Here is a 26,689-nt window from a genome sequence, read left to right as displayed (position 1 = left end):
TTTAGCCTAGCTTCATCTTTGCTACAACATATAACACAGTAAAGTATGCAAGGACCCAAAGCATCCAACATGTTAAAGAGACCCCATGAAGTGAAAGAGCCACAACACTGAGGCTGCAGGGTGTAAGGAGGAGTCAGAAATAATTGACACCAGGGTTACAGGGCCCCTTTTAGTGAACCATGAGAAGTGAGCTGCACGACACTCATCAAGACTTAACTCTTTACACAGGTCAGGCGTGTCACCAAGTAAACCACTCAAAACCAGCCATTACAGAACAAGAGAAAGGCAAACAGATTAAGAGCCTTATTCATAAAGAGTTTTCTTCCCATTCTATGCCTATGGAAAAAGGCCCAAAATGTTAATTTATAGCTTTATACTACAATAAAAAGTTATTTGGAATGAATAAAGCCTAGTCCAGGGATGACCAAACTCCTGCCCTTGAGAATCACACATAGGCCAGGATTTGATATCCACAATGCATATCCATGAGGTAGATTTGCATACAATGGAGGCAGTGCATGCAAATCTCTCTCATGCATATTCATTTGGATATCCTGAAAATCTGGCCTGTTTGTGGCTCTCGTGGAGCAGAATTGGTCACCCGTGGCCTAGTTTTTTCTCCAAAGTTTTAAGTGGATTTAGTATATTGCATCAAATATTTAGGTATCTCTACATTTGTTTTTAGAAAAGATTTGTTAGCAATACACATATATGACACACATCTGAAGGGATGTATCCAGGGGCGGTTTGGCCTATCGGGAGATCAGGCATCCCCCTGTGGGTTGGTCGCTCTGGTCACGAGGTCTGCTGAGCGCGATTGTGATAGAGTTGCGCTCGGCAGACAACGGGATATCTCCTGGGCCGGCCTGGGCGGAAAATCCCCAGGCCGATCTTTACCCGGAATCCGCCCCTGGATGTATCTATGTCACTGGAGCCCCAGCCAAACAGATTTTCAGGATATCTGCAATAAATATGCATGAGATAAATTTGCTTACAATTGAAGTAGTGAATGCAAACCTATCTCATGCATATTAATTGTGGATATCCTGAAACATGACTGGATGGGGCCCCCCAGGACGGGTTTGGGAAGTTTGAGATCTATGTGATCTCAAACCTCCTGTACTACATCATCTCTCATTATTCTTACATTGGTTCAATAAAGGAGTCTCAGTTTTCTTTAGATAGCTCTCTACATAATAGAGTACATGCATGCAGAATCTCCATGTTTACACTCTGCATCCTGTCACAATCTGATGAACACCTTGGTAAAATGCCACAGTAACAATGGATTTGGGGTATAGATTATTCCCTAGATTGCTGCACCTAAAGACAAACAGAGCTGGAAGTCAGCTATGCTGAAAAAGCTTCCCACAGGCCCACAACACTGAAAGCAGCACTAAACATCTAGCACTTTTTCTAAGACTCAGCATTTTCTCTATGTTCTGTGGCACAGAACACATGGCCAGAACTCCAAATGAGCTCATCCAAGAGCCTGTACTAACAGGAGCCCTCCCGCTCAGAGAAACCATAAAGGTTTAAAGGGCAACCAGGAGCACAGAAAACCTGGAAGTTATGTCAGAGGTTTTTTCCTTTCCTACTGAAGATTTACTGTGCTATAGTTTAGTGCTGTACATCCACTGGTAGCCCTTCCAGTAAGTCAACTTCCAGGAACATCACTATGAGCCGAATGATGCTTTAAAATTCACATTCCCCTGGAGGACAGGGAGCAGAAAATGTGTTTTTAAAAATAAAAATGAGCAATAGGACCTATTGTAAGCAAAATAAAAGCATCTAAGAGTCCCAAAGCAGCATACAGGGCTTTTGCTAGTCTAAGAGCCTGAATGTTATCACACGGCAGAGACTGCAAGAAGCTGCAGTGCTATGTAATAGGAAATCATCAGGTGAGAATGAGAGTCTAAGGGCAGAATGCAGGGGGGCTGTAGCTGTTTTGCTGATTGAATTGGCTGTGCCTGAATGAGCCGCCCCGGCACTGATTACCATCTTCATGAATATGTTCTTCAATAAGGTACACAGTGAGCCAGCAAATCTTCAGCGCCTTCACTTTCTTCCCCTGATAAGAAATATTGTCAGCTCCCGTGCCCTCCATCCCATCAATTTGCCTGACCTCCCTCTCCTGTTGCCGAAAGCTGTTTCTTTCTCACAGAAAGCACTCAGGGAAGGCCACTAGGCCAGCAGCACATCTGCATATCTCCTCCTAATTTACATTCTACATAAACAAGCAAGCTATGTAAGCATGAGAAAAAGAGAAGGAAAAAAGCCCTCGCTCGCCTCTCTTCTTCCTCTTCCGTTTTCAAGTATTTAATTGCTAGAGCGTGAAATGACAGCTCTACAGAATAAAACTTTCATATACAGAATTTTTCACCCTTTTAATCTTCTTCAGCAAAGTAATTTCTCAGCTTTTTAAGTGAAGAAAAGTAATTCAGGAAGAAGAGAAAAGAATAGCTCACAGAGGAGGAGAAAAGCAGAAGACAATGGAAGAGCTGGCTTAGAGAAGGATGGAGGAGCGCTGACTGTGGGGGGACAGCAGGGAATAGAGAAGAAGCAGAGCTGTAAAGAATGGCAGAGGAGCGCTGACTGTGGGGGGACAGCAGGGAATAGTGAAGAAGCAGAGCTGTAAGGAATGGCAGAGGAGCACTGACTGTGGGGGGACAGCAGGGAATAGTGAAGAAGCAGAGCTGTAAGGAATGGCAGAGGAGCGCTGACTGTGGGGGGACAGCAGGGAATAGAGAAGAAGCAGAGCTGTAAGGAATGGCAGAGGAGCGCTGACTGTGGGGTGACAGCAGGGAATAGTGAAGAAGCAGAGCTGTAAGGAATGGCAGAGGAGCGCTGACTGTGGGGGGACAGCAGGGAATAGTGAAGAAGCAGAGCTGTAAGGAATGGCAGAGGAGCGCTGACTGTGGGGGGACAGCAGGGAATAGTGAAGAAGCAGAGCTGTAAGGAATGGCAGAGGAGCGCTGACTGTGGGGGGACAGCAGGGAATAGAGAAGAAGCAGAGCTGTAAGAAATGGCAGAGGAGCGCTGACTGTGGGGGGACAGCAGGGAATAGAGAAGAAGCAGAGCTGTAAGGAATGGCAGAGGAGCGCTGACTGTGGGGGGACAGCAGGGAATAGAGAAGAAGCAGAGCTGTAAGAAATGGCAGAGGAGCGCTGACTGTGGGGGGACAGCAGGGAATAGAGAAGAAGCAGAGCTGTAAGGAATGGCAGAGGAGCGCTGACTGTGGGGGGACAGCAGGGAATAGAGAAGAAGCAGAGCTGTAAGAAATGGCAGAGGAGCGCTGACTGTGGGGGGACAGCAGGGAATAGAGAAGAAGCAGAGCTGTAAGGAATGGCAGAGGAGCGCTGACTGTGGGGGGACAGCAGGGAATAGAGAAGAAGCAGAGCTGTAAGGAATGGCAGAGGAGCGCTGACTGTGGGGGGACAGCAGGGAATAGAGAAGAAGCAGAGCTGTAAGGAATGGCAGAGGAGCGCTGACTGTGGGGGGACAGCAGGGAATAGAGAAGAAGCAGAGCTGTAAGGAATGGCAGAGGAGCGCTGACTGTGGGGGGACAGCAGGGAATAGAGAAGAAGCAGAGCTGTAAGGAATGGCAGAGGAGCGCTGACTGTGGGGGGACAGCAGGGAATAGAGAAGAAGCAGAGCTGTAAGGAATGGCAGAGGAGCGCTGACTGTGGGGGGACAGCAGGGAATAGAGAAGAAGCAGAGCTGTAAGGAATGGCAGAGGAGCGCTGACTGTGGAGGGACAGCAGGGAATAGAGAAGAAGCAGAGCTGTAAGGAATGGCAGAGGAGCGCTGACTGTGGGGGGACAGCAGGGAATAGAGAAGAAGCAGAGCTGTAAGGAATGGCAGAGGAGGGCTGACTGTGGGGGGGGACTGTAGGGAACAGGGAAGAAGCATTGGCTGCGGGTGAGCTGTAAGGAATGGCAGAGGAGCACTGACTGTGAAGGAGTTGTAAGGACTGGTGCAGGAGTGCAGGTTGTAGAGGAGCTGAAGGAAGTTTGTGAGAGCACTGGCTTAAGGGCTGAAGGAAATAATGTAGGAACACTGACTGTAGGGAGTGACATAAGGTGGCAGCACTATACCTCAACAGCACAGAGGCAGGATGTTAACACACTAGAAGCTCAGTAATCACTTCTGTCCTCCCTGCCTGATGACAAATGAGCAAAAGCCTCTAAAATATCCAAAAGACAATGCAGAGAGCAGAGAGGTGGGTGACAGAGACAGACAGACAGAGATGGGGAGTAGTGAGGGACTTAGCCACTCACTCAAAGTCCTCAAACTCCAAATCGTTGCCCTCTACAGATGACCCCTGACCCTCAGAAGAGGCAGAGGAGGAAGATCGAAGGCGGTTCTGTTGATAGCGCATGGAGCGTTGGCGGATACTGTCCCTCCGAGAGAGATACTGGATCATCCTCTGGGCATAATATGCAGCAGGAGACAGTCTAAGAAATACAAAAACATGGAGGAGAGACAACATTAAAGGACAGTCAAGCCTTGGGACCTGAGAGAGGATGCCAACTCTTGATTATGAAGGAGCCTTCACTTGGGTAGAGTATGCCCAGAGAGAATTGCAGCCACTGGTATGGTGCTTGAATAGAAAGTGATGGGGCAAATGAGAAATGATTGTATGTCAGAGACATATTCAGGACTGGTATCCCCAACACTCGCTTTCTTCCACATTCATCCCGGGCTTTCTAATGCGTCACGCCAGATTCCTAGTGATTAGCTGAGTAGTTACGAACTCATGATTTCCCACCACTCCATAGCAACCCCACACTCCTACAAATTAGGAAAAGGCGCAGATTCTTGTATGGAATTCCTTTTACGATCAATGTAGCCCTGAAGGAAATACGGTAACCAATTTCAATCCTGTTCTGTTTCAACTCTTTTCAGGCAATAATCAAAACCATGTGGTGGCTTTTCTCCAAACACAAACCAATAATAATTTGCATTTACATAACACTTTCCATGCAAACAGGATCCCAACAATTATTACAATTATAAGATGTCAGAAACACACCTGCAGCCATCTCTGATCTGCATGGCTGCTGCCAATGAGGCAAAGGAAAGTGAACATTATTATTAGTACCCAACTGCAGTTGGGTAAACTTAGGTACAGAGAACAGCAGCAACTTGTCTAAGGTTACTGAGTCAATGGAAAGGTAAAACTTCTTCTGCTTATCAACTCATGGCACTATCTTCTGTGTTTGACCCCTTATTCTTTGGCATGGGCTGTATTTGTGTACAGATTACTAAATTTACACCTATTGTTTTGTTATAAAAAATATCATTCTTTTACCCCCAGCCTTCACACACCCCAGTTAGAACACAACTGTCAAACTTAGTCAGATCAAATATCCTTCTGGCCCATATCCCGTCTCCAACGGCAGCAAGCAGTGGATACCTGGAAGTGTATATGAAATAGGACATAGAATTGAGTTGTACTCTTCCACTAGTCATGATTTAGGGATGCATGGAAACCAGTTACGACTGATTTATGTTAATTAACCTGTGATTGATTGATTTTCCATATATTTGTCTAACTCCTTCTTGAACACAGTTATACCATTCACCCACACAACATCTGACAACGCTCTCCACAAATTAATTATGCAATGGGACTGAGCAGACACATGGGTCTTGCCGTTCTGATTTGCCATCATTTTTTCTGTTTCTGTGATGTGTAAAGAAGCATTTCTTTTAACCCTGCCCCTGTAGCCTGATAATTTTATTCGGTGGCCTCGAGTTATTCTGAGGTATTTAGAATAATTGTTGCATGATTTTATATACTTCTATCATATAGTGCCCCCTTCCCTTCATGACTATCTGTTGTCAAGGTAAGAAGATCACCTCATGAAATGTTCTCACTGAGGAGGAAAGTGTGGAAAACATTTCCTAGAATTATGCATTAGGAATAAAACAAGAATAATTGGGAGGAAAAATGCCCTAAAATACCATGAAAGTAGACCTCCAATCATTAACATTCTATAACCTGGCAGATGGCACCAGGAATGAGAATAAAATGTCTTAGAAGCCTTCCAGCCACTCTCTGTTTCACATTTGCATGTCAGATCACAATCAAAAAGAATGATTTAGCCTTTCAAAACATATATTATTAGTGGACTATCATACCAAGCACTACAGGTCACTGACCTTCATTGCTTTATCAATAATCAGAGGTCCCACGTTCAAACCATAACCATTATTTTTAAATATTTTTGTGTCTTTGCAAATAAAATCACAGTTATATGTTTGAATGCAATTATCTTAGCAGTCATCAGCAAACTCAAACTCCAATTATCCATCTTATGATGGGTAATTCTCATAGTCCTAACATGGGCCATATTTCAAATGCTGAAGATCTGACATAAGGTCTTTATCGACACTCAATTTACAATTCACATTAGCATGTGCCACTAGCTCATAAGATGGCAAGTGCTTGTCCCTTCCCTACCTCTAATGGAAGACCCAAGACAATACAGACCTGTGATGAGGAGAGTAGGGTTAAAGCAGTTCTTAAACTGGCCCACAATCTATTGTGAGCAGTACTGAAAATCTGGCAAGTCTCAGAGGCTAGACATAGGGGACAGACTCTAGAAGCTAAATCTCTCAGACTTCTTGATCTCCCTATATCCCACCTCTGTAATGTCGATTAAGTACAGCATTAAAGTTCAAATACAATAATATTATAATCCAAGAAACTAAGTGAAACTCTATAAACAATGCACTTGTCAGTAGCTGCATAAGTCTGTAACAATATCCAATAAAGTCAGTGCTGCAACTGAAAAACACCCCACTCCAGCCTCATAAGATGGTCACAAATCATTTTTATTCAAAGCTTTTTAAAAACTACACCCAGCGTAATCTCTTCTTAAAATCATTCTGGGACATGACACCCTGATGGAGCAGAGACAAAAAGAAACAAATCCTGGGCAGAGGCGCCAAACGCATCACTGGTAGAGCAGTAGGGTTTTCAGCTATAGCACCTACTTTCATGGACTTGGATGTCATGATTTAAGTCATGTCCTGTGGAGTGGCAGCAAGGGCATAAAAGAAGAGACTAACATTGCAATCATGAGAGAAGCTTTGTAACTCTATAACAGTGTCCACCTATGAAATGAAAGCACAGCACGGGCAGACACCATGCATGTTACCTGGCTGGGTCTGGGTAGATTGGGTGTTCACGGGACCCTGTTCCATCGTACCGGGATAATGATATGAGGGAAGATTCCAGTAACCTCCTAAAGAGATAACAGCAACACATTATTATCAGGCCAATGCAATATCACGTGTTTTTTTTCAATGCGTGCAGATCCACTTCTCCTGGGCGTGCAATGCAAAATGTTGCTGCCGAGCAAAAGGTACTGGGCTAGGTAAAACTTGTGCATCCCTAGCACTCAAGCATCAGGTGCCCAGGAGACGTGGCTGGGTGCTAACAGCAGCTGACCTTGCCAGAGCACCCTCCCTATCCCCGGCAGGGTGGTTCTCGATTGGTCTTCAGTGAATAGGACCAATCCTCTTTCAAGATAGCATTCTGAAAGGGGATTGGTCTTTTCACGGACACGTGACAGCAAATGGACCAAACAGCACTTTAATGGAGTGAATTTTTAAGTGTCGGCACCTTCCCTCTGCAAGTCTTCGGAGCCACCAAGCACCGCCCAAGTCCGCTACCCCGGCTGGCTGGAGGGTAGCGCTCACCTCTCCATTTGAGCAGCAGGGCAGCCACCGAGCTCAGAAACTTGTTTTTTCTAGACTTTTAGTTTTGCATGGTGGTGCTTTTTGTGGTTCCTCCTGCTTAGTATTGCGACGATACTAATAGGAGGAACCACAGAGAGCAGGATTTTTATTTTACTGGTTGAGCCCTTGAGCACAGCATGACCTAACGCCAGCTCCCAGGCTGGCGTAAAACTTGCTGCCTTACAATGGGCGCGTTGACCGCACAGGAATTATTTTGAATCGCAGTGTAATAGCTAATAGCTTCGTCTACATGAAATTTATATGTGATGAGTGCTATTAGCTACGTGCTGGTTTGGACGGCTAATCCCCGTATTGCAGCGGGAGTTATTTTATCGCATCCAAAATACACATTAAGCGGTGTGCTAGCCCGAGCACATGGTATTGCATCAGACTCTGTGTGTCTTAGCAGAAACCTGTACTGTGCTGGAGCAAGGGACAAGAAACAGAGCCTGGTGGCACAGAAGATGAAACTGACTGGCTGCTGTCACTCTACATCTGCTAAAGAAATTACTGGTGGACAAGAGGTGGTGGTGACAAGAGGAACTGGGTTTACCTTGGACCTCCTTTTATCTTCAGCAGATACAGACTGAACGTGTAAAATGAGCTGAAGAAAGGCACACTCTAGTGATTATAATACAGCACCTGGAGTCAGAACTCGGGCTCCAGTCCAGGTTGTCCCACTCATTTCGTGGAAATCAGCAAGGCATGTTATCTTCTTGTGTATCAAGTTAAATAATTACAGCAGCCCTTGAAAAAATCCTTCCTCCCGAAAGCCCTCATACGACCATCTCATCCATGACCTTATCAAAGTCCATCAAGAAGGCATTTATGTCCTACTCTACCCTGCCCACCTGATGATTCTGCACATTTTTTATGTAATTCTGCCATACCCAACTTTTGAAACAAACCAGCAGGGTCATTTATCATTTCGCACAGCAACGCAAGGGGGAGGAAGAGAGAGACAGAGAGCCTCTGTAGGCAGAGTGTGCAACAAGCTAGGTAGAGTGCATGATACAAATCAACTCCTCTTTCATAATTGAAATGACAGAAAATGTTCAGTGATGTGTACTTTGCTGTTCGAATCTCCTACTGTGTATGTAAAACTATCCCCCAAACCTAACCAACTCCTCCAAAGCCCACTCCGAGTTAAAAGTGCCCCCTCTTACAGAGGTATAAATAGCAGAGTGACATACTGCTCTCTACAGACACACTCTTTCACGACATGTGCGATAAAATCATTTTCCAGGTATTAATCAGCGCATGAAGCAAAAAATAGCGCAGGTTTAATAAATGTATCGTGTCTTGCGGAAATTATCTATGCGATGCGGTAGCAAGGAAACTTGCCTAACTACACCCCGTTTTATATTGTGGGTGTTATTTTCACTATATTTATAGCATTTTGATAAATCTAGGGGTAAATTAAATAAGTTTGATAAGCTTGCTCCATGTTTCATACTGAGGTAGTGTGTTGAGTTCTAACTTTTTAAAAGTGACATAGGAAGGGTGACTCATCACCCCTGAAAACCATCTCCGGAACTGGTATCTCCCCAACATCCTCATTAGTAAACACGGAAGCAAAGAATTCATATAGTCTTTCTGCAATGGCCTTATCTTCCCTAAGAGCCCCTTTAACCCCTCGGTCATCTAATGGTCCAACCGACTCCCTCACAAGTTTCTTGCTTCAGATATATTTTAAAAAGTTTTTATTATGAGTTTTTGCCTCTACGGCCAACTTCATTTCAAATTCTCTCTTATCCTGCCTTATCAATGTTTTACACTTAACTTGACAATGCTTATGTTTTTTCTTATTTTCTTCAGATGGATCCTTCCGATTTTTGAAGGATTTTTTTTGGCTAAAATAGCCTCTTTCACCTCACCTTTTAACCATGATGGTAATTGTTTTGCCTTCCTTCCACCTTTCTTAATGTACGGAATACATATGGACTGTGCCTCTAGCATTGTATTTTTAAACAATGTCCATGCCTGTTGAACACTTTTAACCTTTGCAGCTGCACCTTTCAGGTTTTTTTCTAAGTATTTTCCTCGTTTTATCAAAGTTTCCCTTTTGAAAATTTAGTGTTAGAGCTGTAGATTTGCTTATTGTCCCATTCCAGTTATTAGTTTAAATTTGATCATGTTATGATCACTGTTGCCAAATGGCCCCACCACCGTTACCTCTCTCACCAAATCCACTAAGAATTAAATCTAAAATAGCTCCATCTCACGTTGGTTCCTGAACCAATTGCTCCATGAAGCAGTCATCTATTACATCCAGGAACTTTATGTCTCTAGCAAGTCCTGATGTTACATTTACCCAGTCAATATTGGGGTAATTGAAATCTCCCATTGTTATTGCACTGCCAAATTGGTTAGCTTCCCTGATTTCTCTTAGCATTTCATCATCTGTCTGACCGTTTTGTCCAGGTGGACGGTAGTATACTCCTATCACTATACTCTTACCGAACACACATGGGATTTCTACCCATATAGATTCTACTGAGCATTTAGTCTCTTGTATGATCTTTATCCTGTTGGACTCTATACCCTCCCGGACATAAAGTGCCACATCCCCACCAAGTTGATCCTCCCTATCATTGCCATATAACTTGTACCCTGATATAGCAATGTCCCATTGGTTATCCTCCTTCTACCAGGTCTGTGTGATGCCAATTATGTCAATCTCATCATTTACTCCTATACACTCTAACTCTCCCTTTTGGATGTCTTCGACCAGATCTCAGTCTAGTTCTTTCATTTGAGTTGGAAGCCTGTAAACCACAACAGTAAAATGGATGCATCATCATCTTAGGATGGCCCATAATGCTTCTTCTCTACCCCACATTCCACATTTCAAACCTAGGCATTACTTTCTTTTTTTACGCTGATGACATCCAACTGTTAATTCCAATAACCTCCACCATTGAAGATGCAATCTGCCTCACTAAAAAACACCTTAACTCAATCAAATCATTTTTAATCCAGCTAAAACTATGCCTAAACATGAACAAGACTGAATGTATCCTATTAAAAAGAAACAACCGGGAACAAACAGATCAAATTACCCTCTTCTCAATTGACAACATCAATATCCAACTAAAGAACACTGTTAGAGACCTAGGAATGTGGATTGACAATGAACTAAATCTCAAAACATGCATAGCAAAAAAAACCAGAGAAGGTTTCCACAAACTGCACATACTCAAACACCTAAAACCTTTACTATATCCAAATGATTTCAGAACTGTTTTACAATCCCTCATCTTCTCTTGTATAGATTACTGTAACGCTCTATTCATCGGTCTCCCCAAATCCACTACTAAACCCCTACAATTACTGCAAAATGCTGCTGCTCATGTCCTATCTGGAAAGAAGAAATTTGACCACATCTCACCAACCCTGATGAATCTACATTGGCTACCTATTGCCCATAGAATCAAATACAAATCTTTATCTATTCTTCATAATGAAATATACAAAGATAACAACTTTCCACTTGATTGCATGATTAAACTACACAAACCTCCATGGTCAACAAGAATCTCTAATAAATTTCAACTAATCATTCCCCCTCTATCAGATGCAAGATTATCTAGCACCAGGAATCGAGCGTTCTCTATAGCTGGCCCTATAGAATGGAACTCCTTACCATCTTATCTAAGCTCAATAACGGATACCAAATCCTTCAAAAAAGAACTTAAAACCTGGCTATTTAAGCAAGCTTTCACAACCTAAATTAATGTCCACCCTCAGTCTTTGATTTCTCCACTTGTAAGAACCCCTTACCCTCCCATACTATCTCGACTTCCTTCTACTTAACTCTTCCCATTCTGTCCACTCTCTCTTTTCTCCCATTTTTCACCTTGAACCTTACCACTATAATTTCCACAACCCCTTCACTTTTATTTCTCTTTTTTTTTTTTCATCACTCTTCCTCTCCTTTCTGACTTCTCCATATTCTTAACTAATATTCACCTTTTCTTAAGAAAACCCAAATTTATGATACTTACTATAGTTACATTTTCTAATAATGTTTCTTATCACTCTGCTTTGCTGAGATGTTATTGTTAACACTGATGTTTAAGTTTATATCCACTGTTAAAAATGTTTAATGTATGAAGTTGTTCATTGTACACCGGAGTGAAGGCTCCTCGCTATACTTCGGTATAAAAAAAGAATCTAAATAAATAAATAAATAAATAAAATAAATAAATGCAGGTCAGTAGCTTGGATATTGTTTTTGACATAAAGAGCTACTCCTCCTCCCCCTTTTCTGTCCTCTCTGTCCTTCCTTTACAAGTTATACCCCGGTATGGCCATATCCCAATCATGAGAATCCATGAGCCACATAACAGCAACAATGTCTAAGTCCACCTCTACCATCAGGGCCTGCATGTCAGGGATTTTACTGACCAAACTATGAGCATTTGTAGTCAGAGCTTTCCAACCTTTCTCCCTTGGATTTGTAGCAATTCCTAGGCTCTTTTTTGGTTTTTTTTGGGCTGACTGATTTTATTTTCTCCTCCCATGTCCTGTATTGCTTGGGGGTGACATGCCACTTTCATTGGCCATTTCCTACCACCCCCATTCTTTAGTTTAAATGCCTTAGAAGATCTGAATTTTTCACTTAGCATCCTCCTCCCTGCTATGGACAAATGTAGGCCATCCTTACCGTATAGTTTATTTTTCTTTTACTGTTCCATACATGACCCCAGCCTCCAATGTATCCAAACCCATTTTTTGTACAGGGCAGGGTATCAAAACAGGGCAGAATGGATGAGCCAACTGGGCCTTTTTCTGCCATTATCTGCTATGTTCCTGATAGGGTAGCAAATCAAAATATTTGACCTCAGTTCCAGGGAACTCTGCAATGAGTTAAATCAGGCTTCCAACCTCATGCAAGAAAAATAGTGAGTTGTGGATTTGGCTCTTCTGCAGTGCAGAGTGAGATTGCTGGTTGTTCCAATGACAAATGCACAAATCTACTATTCTGTCAAAACACAGTATAGTCTTCTAAAAATATACATGCTCTATGAGTTTAAAAGAGAACAAATGTATTTTTAGTTTTCAGACATTTAAAAAGCAAATGTCACATAATTGTTTTAAACAACTGGATTGCTAGTAAACAAAGTCCTTTAGGGTCTTGGATATGACATGCTGCTAAAATGAGAATACTAAACTTTCATAGCCACACAAGGAGGCACTGCTACAGTATCTGCTTGTGAATGAGCATTAAAAAAACGTCAGAGCCACAGCTGGATACTCATTAAGAAACAGGCTGCTGACTCTTTAAACATGGGTCTGGAATCTTAACACCTGTCATGTATTCTGGCCACAAGCTTCATACTCACTTCTGTAAGTGGACAAAATCTCACCCATTCTGCGACAGAATTAAGCCAGTAGCAGAGTCTATCTGCCAGGCTACACAGGAAACCTGGGAGACCAGATATTCAAGCAATAGCTACACTAGTACTGCTTTGCTGTTAAACAAGGAAAGAGAAGAGTACTGCTTGTAAGGGAAGTGGGGCATTTTGTATGCTTATCTGCCAGATATAGCAGAGTACAAATGAGTAAGAGAATGAAAATGTCCTTGATAAGGAAAAGATCTTACAAGTGGTCACACTTTCTAGCTGTCAGCTGGCATGTGTCCTTATAGTTTGGAGAAGAGTAAGGCATCAGCTGTCATCTACTATGTTAATGTTATACTAATTACTGATTATGGTTAAACTTCCCTCCCACAATCCATGGTATATTCTATTCTAACTATAGAAGCACTTCCCATTGATTAACATTCATAAAATATCTTGAAGTTATTCTAACCCATTCCCATGACGCACTCAGTGCAGTGGGGACATGCGCTGATGAGAAAACTCAAAAGTATAGTAGACGGCAAATTAGTCACTTTATATCAAAGCATAATAGAGAACATTAACACTATAATTAATCAAACTGCCATGTACTGAAATACGCATCAAATGGAACGGATAGTCAATCTTTTATATCTAACATGACGACTAAGGGATGCTGTATTTATTTTATTTTCAAGTATTTATTACCCACCCCTCCATACACAAATAATAATATAATCACAGTCAGATAAAACAAATGCTAATGTGGTGCCAGAAATACTGAGGGCAAATCATCAATAGAATCGATGTTGGTGGCAAATACAGCCAAAAGCAGGAGTAAAGAGATCGCTCTACAAAAGTAAATGGTGGGGGGAATAGTTAAGGTGGACGTTAGTGATTTCAAGCATCGGGGAAAGCCTTGGAGAACAGATACGTTTTTAGCAACAACTGTCCTGAGTTAACCTTAAGTACCTGGATAGGGAGTTCCAGAGGGTAGGGCCATAAGTAGAGAAGGAACACTCCCTGGTTACTCTGAGGCAGTGGTTCCCAACCCTGTCCTGGGGACCCCCCAGCCAGTCGGGTTTTCAGGATATCCACAATGAATATGCATGAGAGAAAAGGTGCATGCACTGCCTCCATAACATGCACATTCATTGTGGATATCCTGAAAACCCAACTGGCTAGGGGATCCCCAGGACAGGGTTGGGAACCACTGCTCTAAGGGTAGGAATATCAATAAGCATTGGCCTGAGGAGAGCAGTGAATACGATGGAGTATGTGTGGATCCTTAGAGTAAACTCAATCCAGGGAGAGAAGCCATTGTGGAGACTATAGATTATTGATAATCACAGACGTTTACACAAGGTTTCACTGTAAATGCCGACTTTTGCACCTCTAGTGACTTTTTAAGCCAGGGATGTTACCATGAGTTATCACTATACACTTTTTTACACTGGCACAGATGCATAGTGTTTTTTTCACCTTCTTCCTTAATGAGCACACAGAAAGAGCTTCAGGCACTAAGACATGTTCTAGAGATGAGGAAGCATTCATAACAGGAGATAAAAGCAGAGGCTGCTGACTGGGAGTAGAAAAAGGAAGAAAACTGACTATAGCCAGTAAAAAATAAAAAGGTATTAAACAAAGTGATCCAGCTTTCCCAGATCTACATGATGCATTAGAACATCTGACATTAAAAGTCTGGGAACAGATATAACAAGTCACAAAACACAGTGAGAAAACAGAAGTGGAAAATCTATATTTCTTTTTTCTTATTTAATACAGATTGACCGAACAATCGATCAAAACACCCAGCAGCAGATACGTTTTTTCACCTCCTCTTGATTTCATCTCATTTGTCATCGATATCAAGAGTAGTGGTGTCAAATACAGAGCTCCACAGCTTTGATCCATTGCAGACTAAGCCATCAAGATGTTACCACAGTAATTTTCTCATGTCTAAATGACATGAGACTTTTGTTACAAGTGACACCTGATATACAATTTAAAAAGACATCGCAATTGTCTTTTAGCTCTCTAAAAAAAAAAAAGAAGAGCGATGGATAGGAGATACCCATCACCATAAAGCTGGGCCCATCATCAATTTACAAAATATAAGGAAGCAGGAACCTTTCCTTACATCATCCTATCTAAACTCTACCAACCGGAAACCTGGAAGATAAGCTGGAGTGCCAGATGACCTGCATCCAAGGCTCTCTTCAGCTTTTACAGATACCGTCAAAGCAGGAACTTTGCCTGTCCATAACTGCAGACCTATCCTAAGACAACAAACATGAGCAAATGTTTTCTGCATCCACTGCTCCAGGCCTTTTTGCTCTATAATCCAATGAGCTTATTGCCAACAAAGAAACACATGTAAATACTTAAAATACTTCAGAAGCTCAAGAACGACTCCAAGAGGGTGCAGAAGCAATGTCCATAAAACCAATTTGTCTCTTGCATGTTCTCATCTTTCAGAAATATTTAAAGACTCATCTTTTAAAGGAGGCATTTGGATGTTGACTGGATTTAGTGGTTGCATATTTGTGACCAGGACAAAGTTATTTTATATTGTTTTGTTTTAATGTTGAAATGTATATTGTATTTTATGACCTGTAATTCCCCTAGCACATTTGTATTGATATAGGGGGATGATAAATATTTTAATTAATAAATAAATATGGAATCCTCTGGGGCATCTAAGGATACATTAAGCTTCAACAGAGACTTTCAAATTATCCAGCTATCAGCTGCAGTTTTCCGTCAGTATGCCACACAGCACCCATCCCACATAAGCATGTACACTTTGGGATATGGATTTCCATTTTTTTCTCTCTTTACTGGTTTTATCATTTTTAGAAATTACCTGTTCAACATCTCTACAGAGATTATTGGAAAAACACAACCTAAATTTGGATGCTGGGTATGAAGTCTGTTGTAAATTTCCATCTTGAGAGGAAAAGCACTAAAGTCATAAGTGCCACAATCCTAGGCTCCATGGCCTTATCACAGCAGCCCCATATCCTCAGGTTGCTCTAAAAATGGATATCTCCTAAGAATAAAATTCTACTTTATTCATTTACCTTCTTTCACACCAGAGAAAGGATATCTCCAGCACACATAACAAAGAGCCTAATAATAATGGTACGAGAGCCCTACTGCCCTACCTATTCTTCTTTCCCTTGAGGTTAATGAAAATGATCTGCAATACTTACGAATATATTCAATCAAAGCACTATTTCACTAGCAAGCTGCTCTTCACAAATTCCCTTCTTAAGCATGTGTCTCTCCATTTAGTGAGCATTTTCTCTTTTATTCCTATTTGTAGAACTTTTAGTGAAAGCTGCATAAGAACATAAGAAATTGCCATGCTGGGTCAGACCAAGGGTCCATCAAGCCCAGCATCCTGTTTCCAACAGAGGCCAAACCAGGCCACAAGAACCTGGCAAGTACCCAAACACTAAGAAGATCCCATGCTACTGATGCAATTAATAGCAGTGGCTATTCCCTAAGTAAACTTGATTAATAGCCGTTAATGGACTTCTCCTCCAAGAACTTATCCAAACCTTTTTTGAACCCAGCTACACTAACTGCACTAACCACATCCTCTGGCAACAAATTCCAGAGCTTAATTGTGCATTGTGTGAAAAAGAAATTTCTCTGATTAGTCTTAAATGTGCTACTTTCTAACTTCATGGAGTGCCCCATAGTCTTTCTATTATCTGAAAGAGTAAATAACCGATTCACATTTACCCGTTCTAGACCTCTCATGATTTTAAACACCTCTATCATATCCCCCCTCAGCCGTCTCTTCTCCAATCTGAACAGCCCTAACCTCTTTAGCCTTTCCTCATAGGGGAGCTGTTCCATCCAATTTATCATTTTGGTCGCCCTTCTATGTACCTTCTCCAGTACAACTATATCTTTTTTGAGATACGATAACCAGAACTGTACATAGTACTCAAGGTGTGATCTCACCATGGAGCGATACAAAGGCATTATGACATTTTCCGTTTTATTCACCATTCCCTTCCTAATAATTCCTAACATTGTTTGCTTTTTTGATTGCTGCAACACACTGAGTCGATGATTTCAATGCATTATCCACTATGATGCCTAGATCTTTTTGCTGGGTGCTAACTCCTAATATGGAACCTAATATCGTGTAACTACTGCACGGGTTATTTTTCCCTATATGCAACACCTTGCACTTGTCCATATTAAATTTTATCTGCCATTTGGATGCCCAATCTTCCAGTTTCGCAAGGTCTTCCTGCAATTTATTACAATCCACTTGTGATTTAACTTCTGAAAAATTTTGTATCATCTGCAAATTTGATAACCTCACTCATCGTATTCCTTTCCAGATCATTTATAAATATATTAAAAAGCACCTGTCCAAGTACATATATCCCTGAGGCACTCCACTGTTTACCCTTTTCCACTGAGAAAATTGACCATTTAATCCTACTCTCTGTTTCCTGTCTTTTAACCAGTTTGTAATCCATGAAAGGACATCGCCTCCTATCCCATGACTTTTTAGTTTTCTTAGAAGCCTCTCACGAGGAACTTTGACAAACGCCTTCTGAAAATCCACATATACTACATCTACCAGTTCGTCTTTATCCATGTTTATTAACCCTTTCAAACAAATGAAGCAGTTTTGCAAAGCAAGACTTTCCTTGGGTAAATCCATGTTGACTGTGTTCCATTAAACCATGTCTTCCTATTTGCTCTGTGATTTTGATCTTTAGAATACTTTCCACTATTTTTCCCGGCACTGAAGTCAGGCTCACTGGTCTATAAGTTTTCTGGATCACCCTGGAGCCCTTTTTAAATATTGGGGTTATATTGGCCACCCTCCAGTCTTCAGGTACAATGGATGATTTTAATAAGTTATAAATTTTAACTAATAGATCTGAAATTTCATTTTTGAGTTCCTTCAGAACCCTGGGAAACATTCCATCTGGTCCAGGTGATTTGCTACTCTTTAGTTTGTCAATTTGGCCTACTATATCTTCCAGGTTCACAGTGATTTGGTTCAGTTCATCTGACTCATCACCCTTGAAAACCATCTCTGGAACCGGTATCTCCCCAATATCCTCATTAGTAAAAACAGAAGCAAAGAATTCATTTAATCTTTCTGCAATGGTCTTATCTTCCCTGAGAGCCCCTTTAACCCCTCGGTCATCTAACAGTCCAGCAGACTCCCTCACAGGTTTCTTGCTTCGAATATATTTTTTAATGTTTTTATTATGAGTTTTTGCCTCTACATTTCAAATTCTCTCTTCGCTTGTCTTATCAATGTTTTACACTTAACTTGACAATGGCTTATGCTTTTTCCTATTTTCTTCAGATCGATCCTTCCTTGGAACATGCTCAGACCTTCTGTCTTTTACTTCATCAATATTAAGAATGCTCCAACTCCGCCATGAAGGACTATTTTTCTAAAAAAATCAATGAAATAGGATACAACCCCAAAATCCTTTTCAATAGTGCTAAAAAACTTACCAATCCTATGACTTACATACCGCATCTCAGAACATTCCCTCTGCTGAATCTTTTTCAATTTTTTTCAAATTAAAAATTGAAAAATTATGTGCCTCCTTTACTGATGTTCCTGTTTGGTACACACAGCCTCCTCTCTCTGAGTTCCTCACATGGAGCATTTTTTAAACTGTTTTGTCTACCGAAGTTGAAAATCTCATCTCTAAGTCCAATAACACCCTATGTCCACAAACACTTTGTCCTTCTGCTCTCTTTAAATGTTCTTACACTGTCATTGCACCAATTTTTTCGAGACTTATCAATCTCTCTTTTACTGAAGGTCTAGTTTCTCCATCATTAGAACATGCGATTGTTCGTTCTTTGTTAAAAAAACATAACCTTGACCCTTCTGGTCTGAACAATTATCGCCCAATTTCCTCTTTATCATTCTTTACTAAAATTTTAGAATCTGCCGTCTTATGTCAATTAAACGACTCTGTTGAAAAGGTTGAACTTGCAGATCCACATCAATATGGCTTTTGCCAGACTTTAAGAACCCAGGTTTTACTTCTCTCCCTAACTAATTTGTTAAGACGAGGTTTTGATTCAGGACAACAATTTTTGTTGGTATCACTTGATATTTCCGCAGCTTTCGACACAATTTATCATAACATCTTATTTTATAGACTTCAGGAATCCAGCATTTCAGGTACAGTGTTAAATGGTTTCATTCCTATCTATCATACTGCACTCAAGTTATTAAGCAAAAAAATTATTTTTCATCAACCTCCCCTGTCAAAACTAGAGTCCCACAAGGATTTGCATTCTCTTCCACCCTATTCAATCTGTATCTTGCCCCCATTTGTAAACTACTTGCAACATTAACTGATTGTTACAAGCTATACGCAGATGACATTCAATTTGTTTTGCATATACATTCCTCATGGGCAGACACTCTTGAACATCTCAACATTTGTTTTTCTACCATTAACAAAGGATTGAAACATCACAAATTGTCTCTATATATGGCAAAAACTGAATTCCTTATTATTCACAGTCCTAAAACCACAGTAAATTTCAACTCTATTTCGCTTCATGATTGTAACTTCATTATTCAAAAACAGGTCAAAAGTCTTGGTTTCATCTTAGACAATATTTTATCATTTCGTTCTCAAATCAAACATGTCATTTCACAAGAGCTCTACAGAATTCATGTACTATCCGGTCTTAAAAAGCATCTTCATTTATGCGATTTTCAGGCGATCCTCTTTCCCATTGTTAACTGCTGTAATTCACTTTACATTGGTTTAGCTAACATTTCTCTTAGGCCATTACAATTGTTACTTAACGCTGCTGCTCACTTGGATTTATGGTTTGAAACGGTCTGATCATATCACCTCTACCCTGATAGAGTTACATTGGCTTTCCATATGAGAGGATAAGATACAAGGTTGCGATGATTACTTTCAAACTACTAAATGATGAATCTAGTATCTGGGCTAATGCCATGCTCAATTTTATCAGCCTACAAGATCTTTGCATCCCTCTCAACGTGGTCTGCTGGATGTTCCAACTCCTCAGCTTGCCAGACTATGTCACTCAAGACTGTGCCTTTTCAGTTGAGGGGCCCACTCTCTGGAAATCAGATTCTATCAAGAGTTTCAGAAAGTTAATTAAAACGTATCTTTTTAATCGTGCTTATTTTTCAGTTTTTTAGGTTTTCTACTGATTCATGTATGTTTTATTTGTTTTATTGGAATTTTTTTGTATTTGTTTTTCATTTTAAATATGTTTTATTTGATGTTATATTATGTATGTTTTTATTGTACATCGCCTAGTCCCATGTGTGTTAGGCAATTCATAAATTAATAAAATCTAAATCTAATTCTTCAAATTTTTGAAATTTTTTTTTTTTTTAAAGCTAAAATAGCCTCTTTCACCTCCCCTTTTAATCACATCAGTAATCGTTTTGCCTTCCTTCCACTTTTCTTAATGCATGGAATACATCTGGGCTGCACGTCTAAGATTGTATTTTTAAACAATGTCTATGTCTTCTGAACACTTTTAACCTTTGCAGCTGTACCTTTCAGTTTTTTTCTGGGAACAAAAGACATCAGGTAAAGAACACCAGGACCATGTATTTTGCCCATTTTCCCCTACTTAATCTCTGGCTTTACCTTTGCTCCCCCCCCCAAGGACAGAGTATCTATCAGTAATGATATGCAATTAATTCTTCTAACAAGATTTAGTGCACTTGCTGTAATGGCATACAATGTTCTCTGCCTCCAAGCACAATTCAGGTTTCCATGGTTCAGTTCCCCACCACTGGATTCACTATCCTCCTAGTATTGACATGTAATTCTCATCCTCACCCTTTTGATTTAGTGTTCCCCTTTAATAACATGAAATCCTGTTACACAGTTGATTTAACCTGGAAGACCAGAGGTCTTTTGAATCCAACCTCTGACTGCCTAACAGCTCCCTCCTATGTGGTCATCCAGAGGCAGGTGAAAAACACTATGGGGCAAGGTACACAGGTTTACATGTGGTTGGATGCGTGTTTTGGACATGCTAGATTAGTACCCAATGCAATAAGGAGATCAGTGAGTCCAAAATACATACCCAAACGAACTAGCAGTCCTCATGGGCATACTGTGAAGCTGTTGAGCATGCTGTGAAGAAAGTTTTTTTGGCAATATATAACTGACAATTATTACCAGCAGTCCTTGCATTTAAGGCACATTTATCTGGAGGAACTGTAACCAGCAAGTATTTAATTGAAGATGCCAAGGATATATGGATTCTGAACATATGTTTTATTGTTCCCATGACATTTTTCTTGTGTGGAAAACTGTTAAGATATTTATTGCAATTGTAAAAATTGTTTTGTGGGGGTAGTCATGGGCATGTATTTTATTGGGTAGATATGAATGGGGTAAAGGTATGTATGAATGGGGTGAGTTTGTGAATGGGATATGTTTGTGTGAAGGAGCAACTAAGGGATGTTGTTTCATTGGGTGAGGGAGTAATGTGTATTACCTGTTGAAACCTTTATAGGATAACATTTGTGGAATAAATAGAAGTTTGAATTTTCTCTAAAGGGGTGATTTATTCTAATAAAAGGTTATTAGTGAGCTGGGTAAAGACAAGTGGGTGGCCTGTATAGGGTATTTACATTGAATTTACAACAGGCGTTGGGCGGTTGTTTCATATTGTTGATTAACATAGATGATACCTCGTTCTCTAATTTTATCTGACTTTTATCTCTCAAAAAATTTTCCAAATGTGAAGGTTGTGAAAAAATTAACTTTTTCCCTTGAAAGTTAATAAAGCATTTACTGGGGTACTTTAAAAAAAAAAAAAAAGTTGCCCCAAGCTCTAATGCTCTATTTTTCAGGGCCAAAAATTGTCTTCTCCTGGCCTGAGTTGGCTTGGAGACATCGGGAAATATAAAAACCTTCTGCCCACAAAACAACATATCTTTGCCCTTGAAAAATCTATCCATAATAAACTCTTTATCTCTTTCTAAAACAAATGACAAACAAGAGAGCAACAATGTTTGTATCAGACTCCTCCAAAAAGGTGGATATACCTGGAGTTTTTTCTCCTTCCTTTCCAGATATACCACCTGTTTGGGGTGGAAAGTAATACATTTTTGAAATGGCAGGTACCTCATCATATACCAAAATTTCTCTCACATATTTAGAAAACATCTCATATGGTGAAAGCAATCTGGTGATAGGAAAATTTACAATACGCAAGTTTTTTTATACGTATAAAATTTTCTAAATTTTCCACATTAGCATGTATGCAAAACTTCCATTTTTTTTACACTTTCAATTTCCATTGATACATTCTGAACTGATGTTTCTATATCATTTAACCTTTTTCCCTGCTCCTGTATAAGTATCTTATTCCAATTCACTACAGCTCCAAGAGATAGGTTCATTTGTGACACAGAGTTCAATTTAATCATCATCCTCCAAAGATCCCCCAACGTCACATTGGTTGCGTCTACGGGATCTAACCTTGCGCTACCAATGTTAGGTATTAAAGTTCCCTCATCTGTTCCTTGCTGTTTTAGCTCTGAACAGGGGATCCCAGCAATATTCGGTGATTGAGAAATAATTTCTGAATCACTTACTGTTGCGTTTTCAATGATGTTTATTTCTCCTGATGTTCCGGGTGGGGGCTGAAGAGGCGTTGGGCCTGTGCTGGGACTCAGAGAGACTTCAGAAGAGTCCCTACCGCAGTCCCTTTGTGGCAAAATCCTATAGATGAGCATCCATGGGACCTGATCCTTGTGGTGCTGGGGAGGAGGTGATGAACTTTGCTTTTCTTTTGCGCCCCATAAAACCTAAGGCAAAACGTCCAAACAATCCAAGACAATCAAAGTTGATCTAAGTCGCGCGCACGCCCCTCTGGTGTGCGCGGCTTAGGCGACGCGCCAGCAGCTGCAGAGCGCCGCAGTCCCATGGGCTTTTCAACTCGCGATCACTGGCAGATGACGTCAGGAGCGGGAGTCCCACAGCTGTGGCTGATCTTTTGCTTTTCTCTCTGCTTCTCTGTACCAGGCAATCTGTGTCGGCTCCTTCTCTCTTCACAAGTCGGGCCCCCAAAGAAAACATATTTAACCCCAGCGTCCTTAATAACACATTTACATGAAAAATCTAACCTAAAAAACAGCACCCAGACTAAGTACTGCAGGGTGCATTATCAGGAAACGCTTTCTTTTTAACTGTGTTACTTTGGCAACATCCAGGAACTTTCTAATTTTATATCCTAGAAACATATTTCTCTTTCGAAAAAAACATTTTGAACACAAAATCCCGGTCTGAATCCAAGGCAAGAGTGACATTTAATGTTGAAGATGTTGTTACTTCTTCCTTTGAGCTCTCTAAAAAAGAGGATAGATGAGATGTATCAACTGGAGCAATATATGCAGACCTGTTGTCTTCTTGTAGTGATATTTTGTTCGGCAAATAATATGCTTTAGAAATCGGTGGAAACAGATTTTCTTTAATAGATAATACTTCTAAGAAGTATCGATGAAGCATCTCAACGGGTGTTGTAAACTTTTTCTTAGGAAAGCTTAATATCCTAAGATTATACCATCGTATATTGTTCTCCATATTTCCCCATTTGTTCTGCAAAAACAAATGTCCAGCTGATATAGTATCTACAGATTTCTGCATAGCTGCCCCCTTAGACTCCAAAACTTCCACCTGTATTTTAATATCAGAAACTTGAGTCTGTGAGGTATTGACTGTATTAACCAGGTCACATTGCTGAGAAACAAATTGAGAAACTTGATTTGAAAGGTTTGTAATTGCTTCCCAAATTATATCTAAAGTTATATTTGGAGGTTTTATTAAGGAAACTGTTGTTACTTCAGAAACCGATGCAATAACTCGTCCAGCTGTTGATGTTACTGGTGATATATTCGACGGGGAACCAGCTCTCATCCAGCAGTCTGCTCCCTCTGCATGCTCCTCCATACCAGCCCCTCCCGACGCTGCCACTGCCGATTGATCTTTCTCATTTCCGCATGACGGGAGCAAGCTGTTTACGTCAGCCTCTCCCACGGGGGGGGGGGGGGGGGGGGCCAGGTTGGGGAGGAGCCAGACATGGCTCTGGTGAAAAAGATGACTGCAGGTCCAGGACTGGCAGCAATGGAGCACCAATCCACCGCCCTCCCAAGGTCAACTCCACGGGGCCTTGCGATAGCTCCTGGCTCCGAATGACACGGCGGTCCATTGGGCCTGAAAACAGTGAATCCTCCGAAACTTAGGGGGATGCTCTGGCCCTTCCTTTTCTTTTCCCCATATAGTAAGTATTCGAAAAGCTTTGATATTGCGGCAAAGTTTTAAGGGAAAGAAAATCAGTTCAGAGCGGGGCAGGTTAGCATGCAGCCATCTTGGAATCCCATACATACACTTTTTAATAGAGCAAATTTAACTCCAGCCTCAGAGGTGACGTAAAGTCAATCTGCAAGTCAAGGGCTCATGAGAAATTCAAAAATATGGTCCTGAGGACCACGTGATGCAGCGAACCCGGATAGACAGTTGAATTCAGGCTCAAAGTGCTGCCCCTGAAACATCATTCCTGCAGTGGGTTCTCATTTTTTCACATCCAATATCTGCAGAATGGCAGCTAAACAGTATATGGAGAGATTTATAACAAGAATTCCAAAGGTATGTCCGACCAGATTCGGAAAAAGAGAAAAGGAAAAACTATACTTGTCTGATTCCAAAATTGCCGCCGCAAAGGAGAATGTCTCCCCAACTCAGGTAAAAGATGCAAACATCACAGCCCTTACTGAAGCAGTAGTGAAGGCATGGAGTATTAGATTTGATGCCATTTCTGCTCAGATTGTAGGGGTGCTCTCGCTTAGATGTTGTGAAAGGGAGAGTCGGAGTGGTGAAGGATGACTTTGTTGCAGCAGTGACGAAAATACAGAGTCTGAAAAATTTTATCATGGATCAATCTGAAAAAAAAATAGATGATTTGGAAAACCGCTCTCGTTGCAACAGCTTGAGAGCAGTAGGAATCCCCGAAACGGTGGAAGAGAGGCAATTAAAATCACTGTTAGAAACAGGTCAGGCTATAAGGAATTGGGCCTTCCACCAGACAGTGGGCCTATTATTATTGAACTTGCACATTGGCTCGGCGGCGTGGCGACAGGAAAAACCAAGCTTGGGTGGTAATATTTAAACTGCTTAATTTTGCGCAAAAAGTGGAGATCCTGAAACGATACCACAAGCGTAAAGAACTCCGGCTGTGTGATCAGTACATTTTATTATTTCAGGAGTATTTTCCCCAAAGTCTCTTCCAGGACGAAGGAGTTCGCAATGGTCTGTGCGGCTCTAGTCTCTATCCCGCATGGCTGAGAATCTGGGTCAATAATAAGATTCATAATTTTGAATCAGTGGCTGAAACACAAACATTTGAAGAGGAATAACCTGCGTCTGGAGGCTGAAAACACGGTCCTGCTCTCAATTTTTGAGAGGGAACGATGACTTTAGTTTAATATTGCAGCGGCATAATATCATGCTGAGTTTTTGGGACTTCGATTCTTAAATTTGTAATTGTTATCAGCATGAATACTGGAAATGGCTTACGGCAGCAAACATAATGATGGAGTTTTACTTAGGCTCCACATATCTGGAAAGGAGTTATTTATATACGTTTGAGATCTGCTTGGTCTACTTACTAGTTTTTTCATATTGCTCTATAGATGAGCTTATGATCAGAAATTATAGTTCGACTGTACTCGTTGCATAATGTTTGATATATATGCCTATAGTTCTTTACTATAGGGGGTAGCACCTGAATGCACCTATTAGTGGTCCTGGTTTCTAATTTTTCTTTATGGGGATGTGTAGGGAGAGTTGGGGATATAGGGGCAGGAGCGTGGGAGCCTTTTCTTCGCTATTTAGCTGTGTGTGGAGGGCATTCTTCAGTGATTGGATCACATGGTGTGATTAATTCCGGTGGATATATGTTTGGGAGACTGGAGGTCGATATGGGACAGTCCAATCTCACCAGTGACGTTTGGCTATCTCTCTTATATTGGGCCAGTGAGGTTTGGGATGGGGACTCCCACTGAGTTTATATCCTGGAATGTAGCTGGATTAGGAACCCCAGTCAAACGTGAGAAAGTGTTATCACAACTAAAAAGACTTAAAGGGAGTATCATATTTTTACAAGAGATGGATAGGGAACATACGAAGCTTCGGCGCCATTGGATTTTACAGGTACAAACTTTATCAACATGGTAATAAACCTGGTAATTACTGGCAAATCTGGTGAGGGCTCAGAGAGGTTCTGTACATGTTAAAGGTATAAAGGCTTCTACGGGAAAGTGGTGTTCTGAATCTAAAGGGATAGGGAAAGTTTTCAGGGACTTTTATCATGATCTGTATTCTGCTGAGGCAGAGGATTTATTATTGCAGGAGAAATTTATGTCCAAGGTCAAGTTGCCACAGGTGGGGGAGGTAGGTTTGAGGAAATGAAATCAACCAATTACAATGGGGGAGGTAGTGGCTATCATTAGAGAGCTTAAATCTCTCAAGTCTCATGGGCCGGATGGTCTGCATGCCCTC

At 41.0% G+C, this 26,689-nt stretch overlaps 1 protein-coding gene across 5 annotated transcripts in view; it reads right to left on the bottom strand.

Moving 5' to 3' along the window:
- The window catches only part of AMBRA1 (autophagy and beclin 1 regulator 1), a 206,001-nt gene that overhangs the window by 100,814 nt on the left and 78,498 nt on the right, over positions 1–26,689 (bottom strand). For 3 of the 5 annotated variants that reach the window (XM_029582359.1, XM_029582360.1, XM_029582363.1), the window contains exons 8-9: positions 7,170–7,256; positions 4,281–4,457 (exon numbers count right to left, since the gene is read on the bottom strand). The exons of 1 other annotated variant lie outside the window; for it this stretch is intronic. In XM_029582359.1, coding sequence (XP_029438219.1) covers positions 4,281–4,457; positions 7,170–7,256 — 264 coding nt within the window. The remainder of the gene's footprint in view (positions 1–4,280; positions 4,458–7,169; positions 7,257–26,689) is intronic. One more of the 5 variants, XM_029582361.1, reaches the window with a different exon arrangement.

This window comes from Rhinatrema bivittatum, chromosome 17, assembly GCF_901001135.1.
Source record: "Rhinatrema bivittatum chromosome 17, aRhiBiv1.1, whole genome shotgun sequence".
Classification (NCBI taxonomy): domain Eukaryota; kingdom Metazoa; phylum Chordata; class Amphibia; order Gymnophiona; family Rhinatrematidae; genus Rhinatrema; species Rhinatrema bivittatum.
This window is presented reverse-complemented; position numbering and strand designations above follow the sequence as displayed.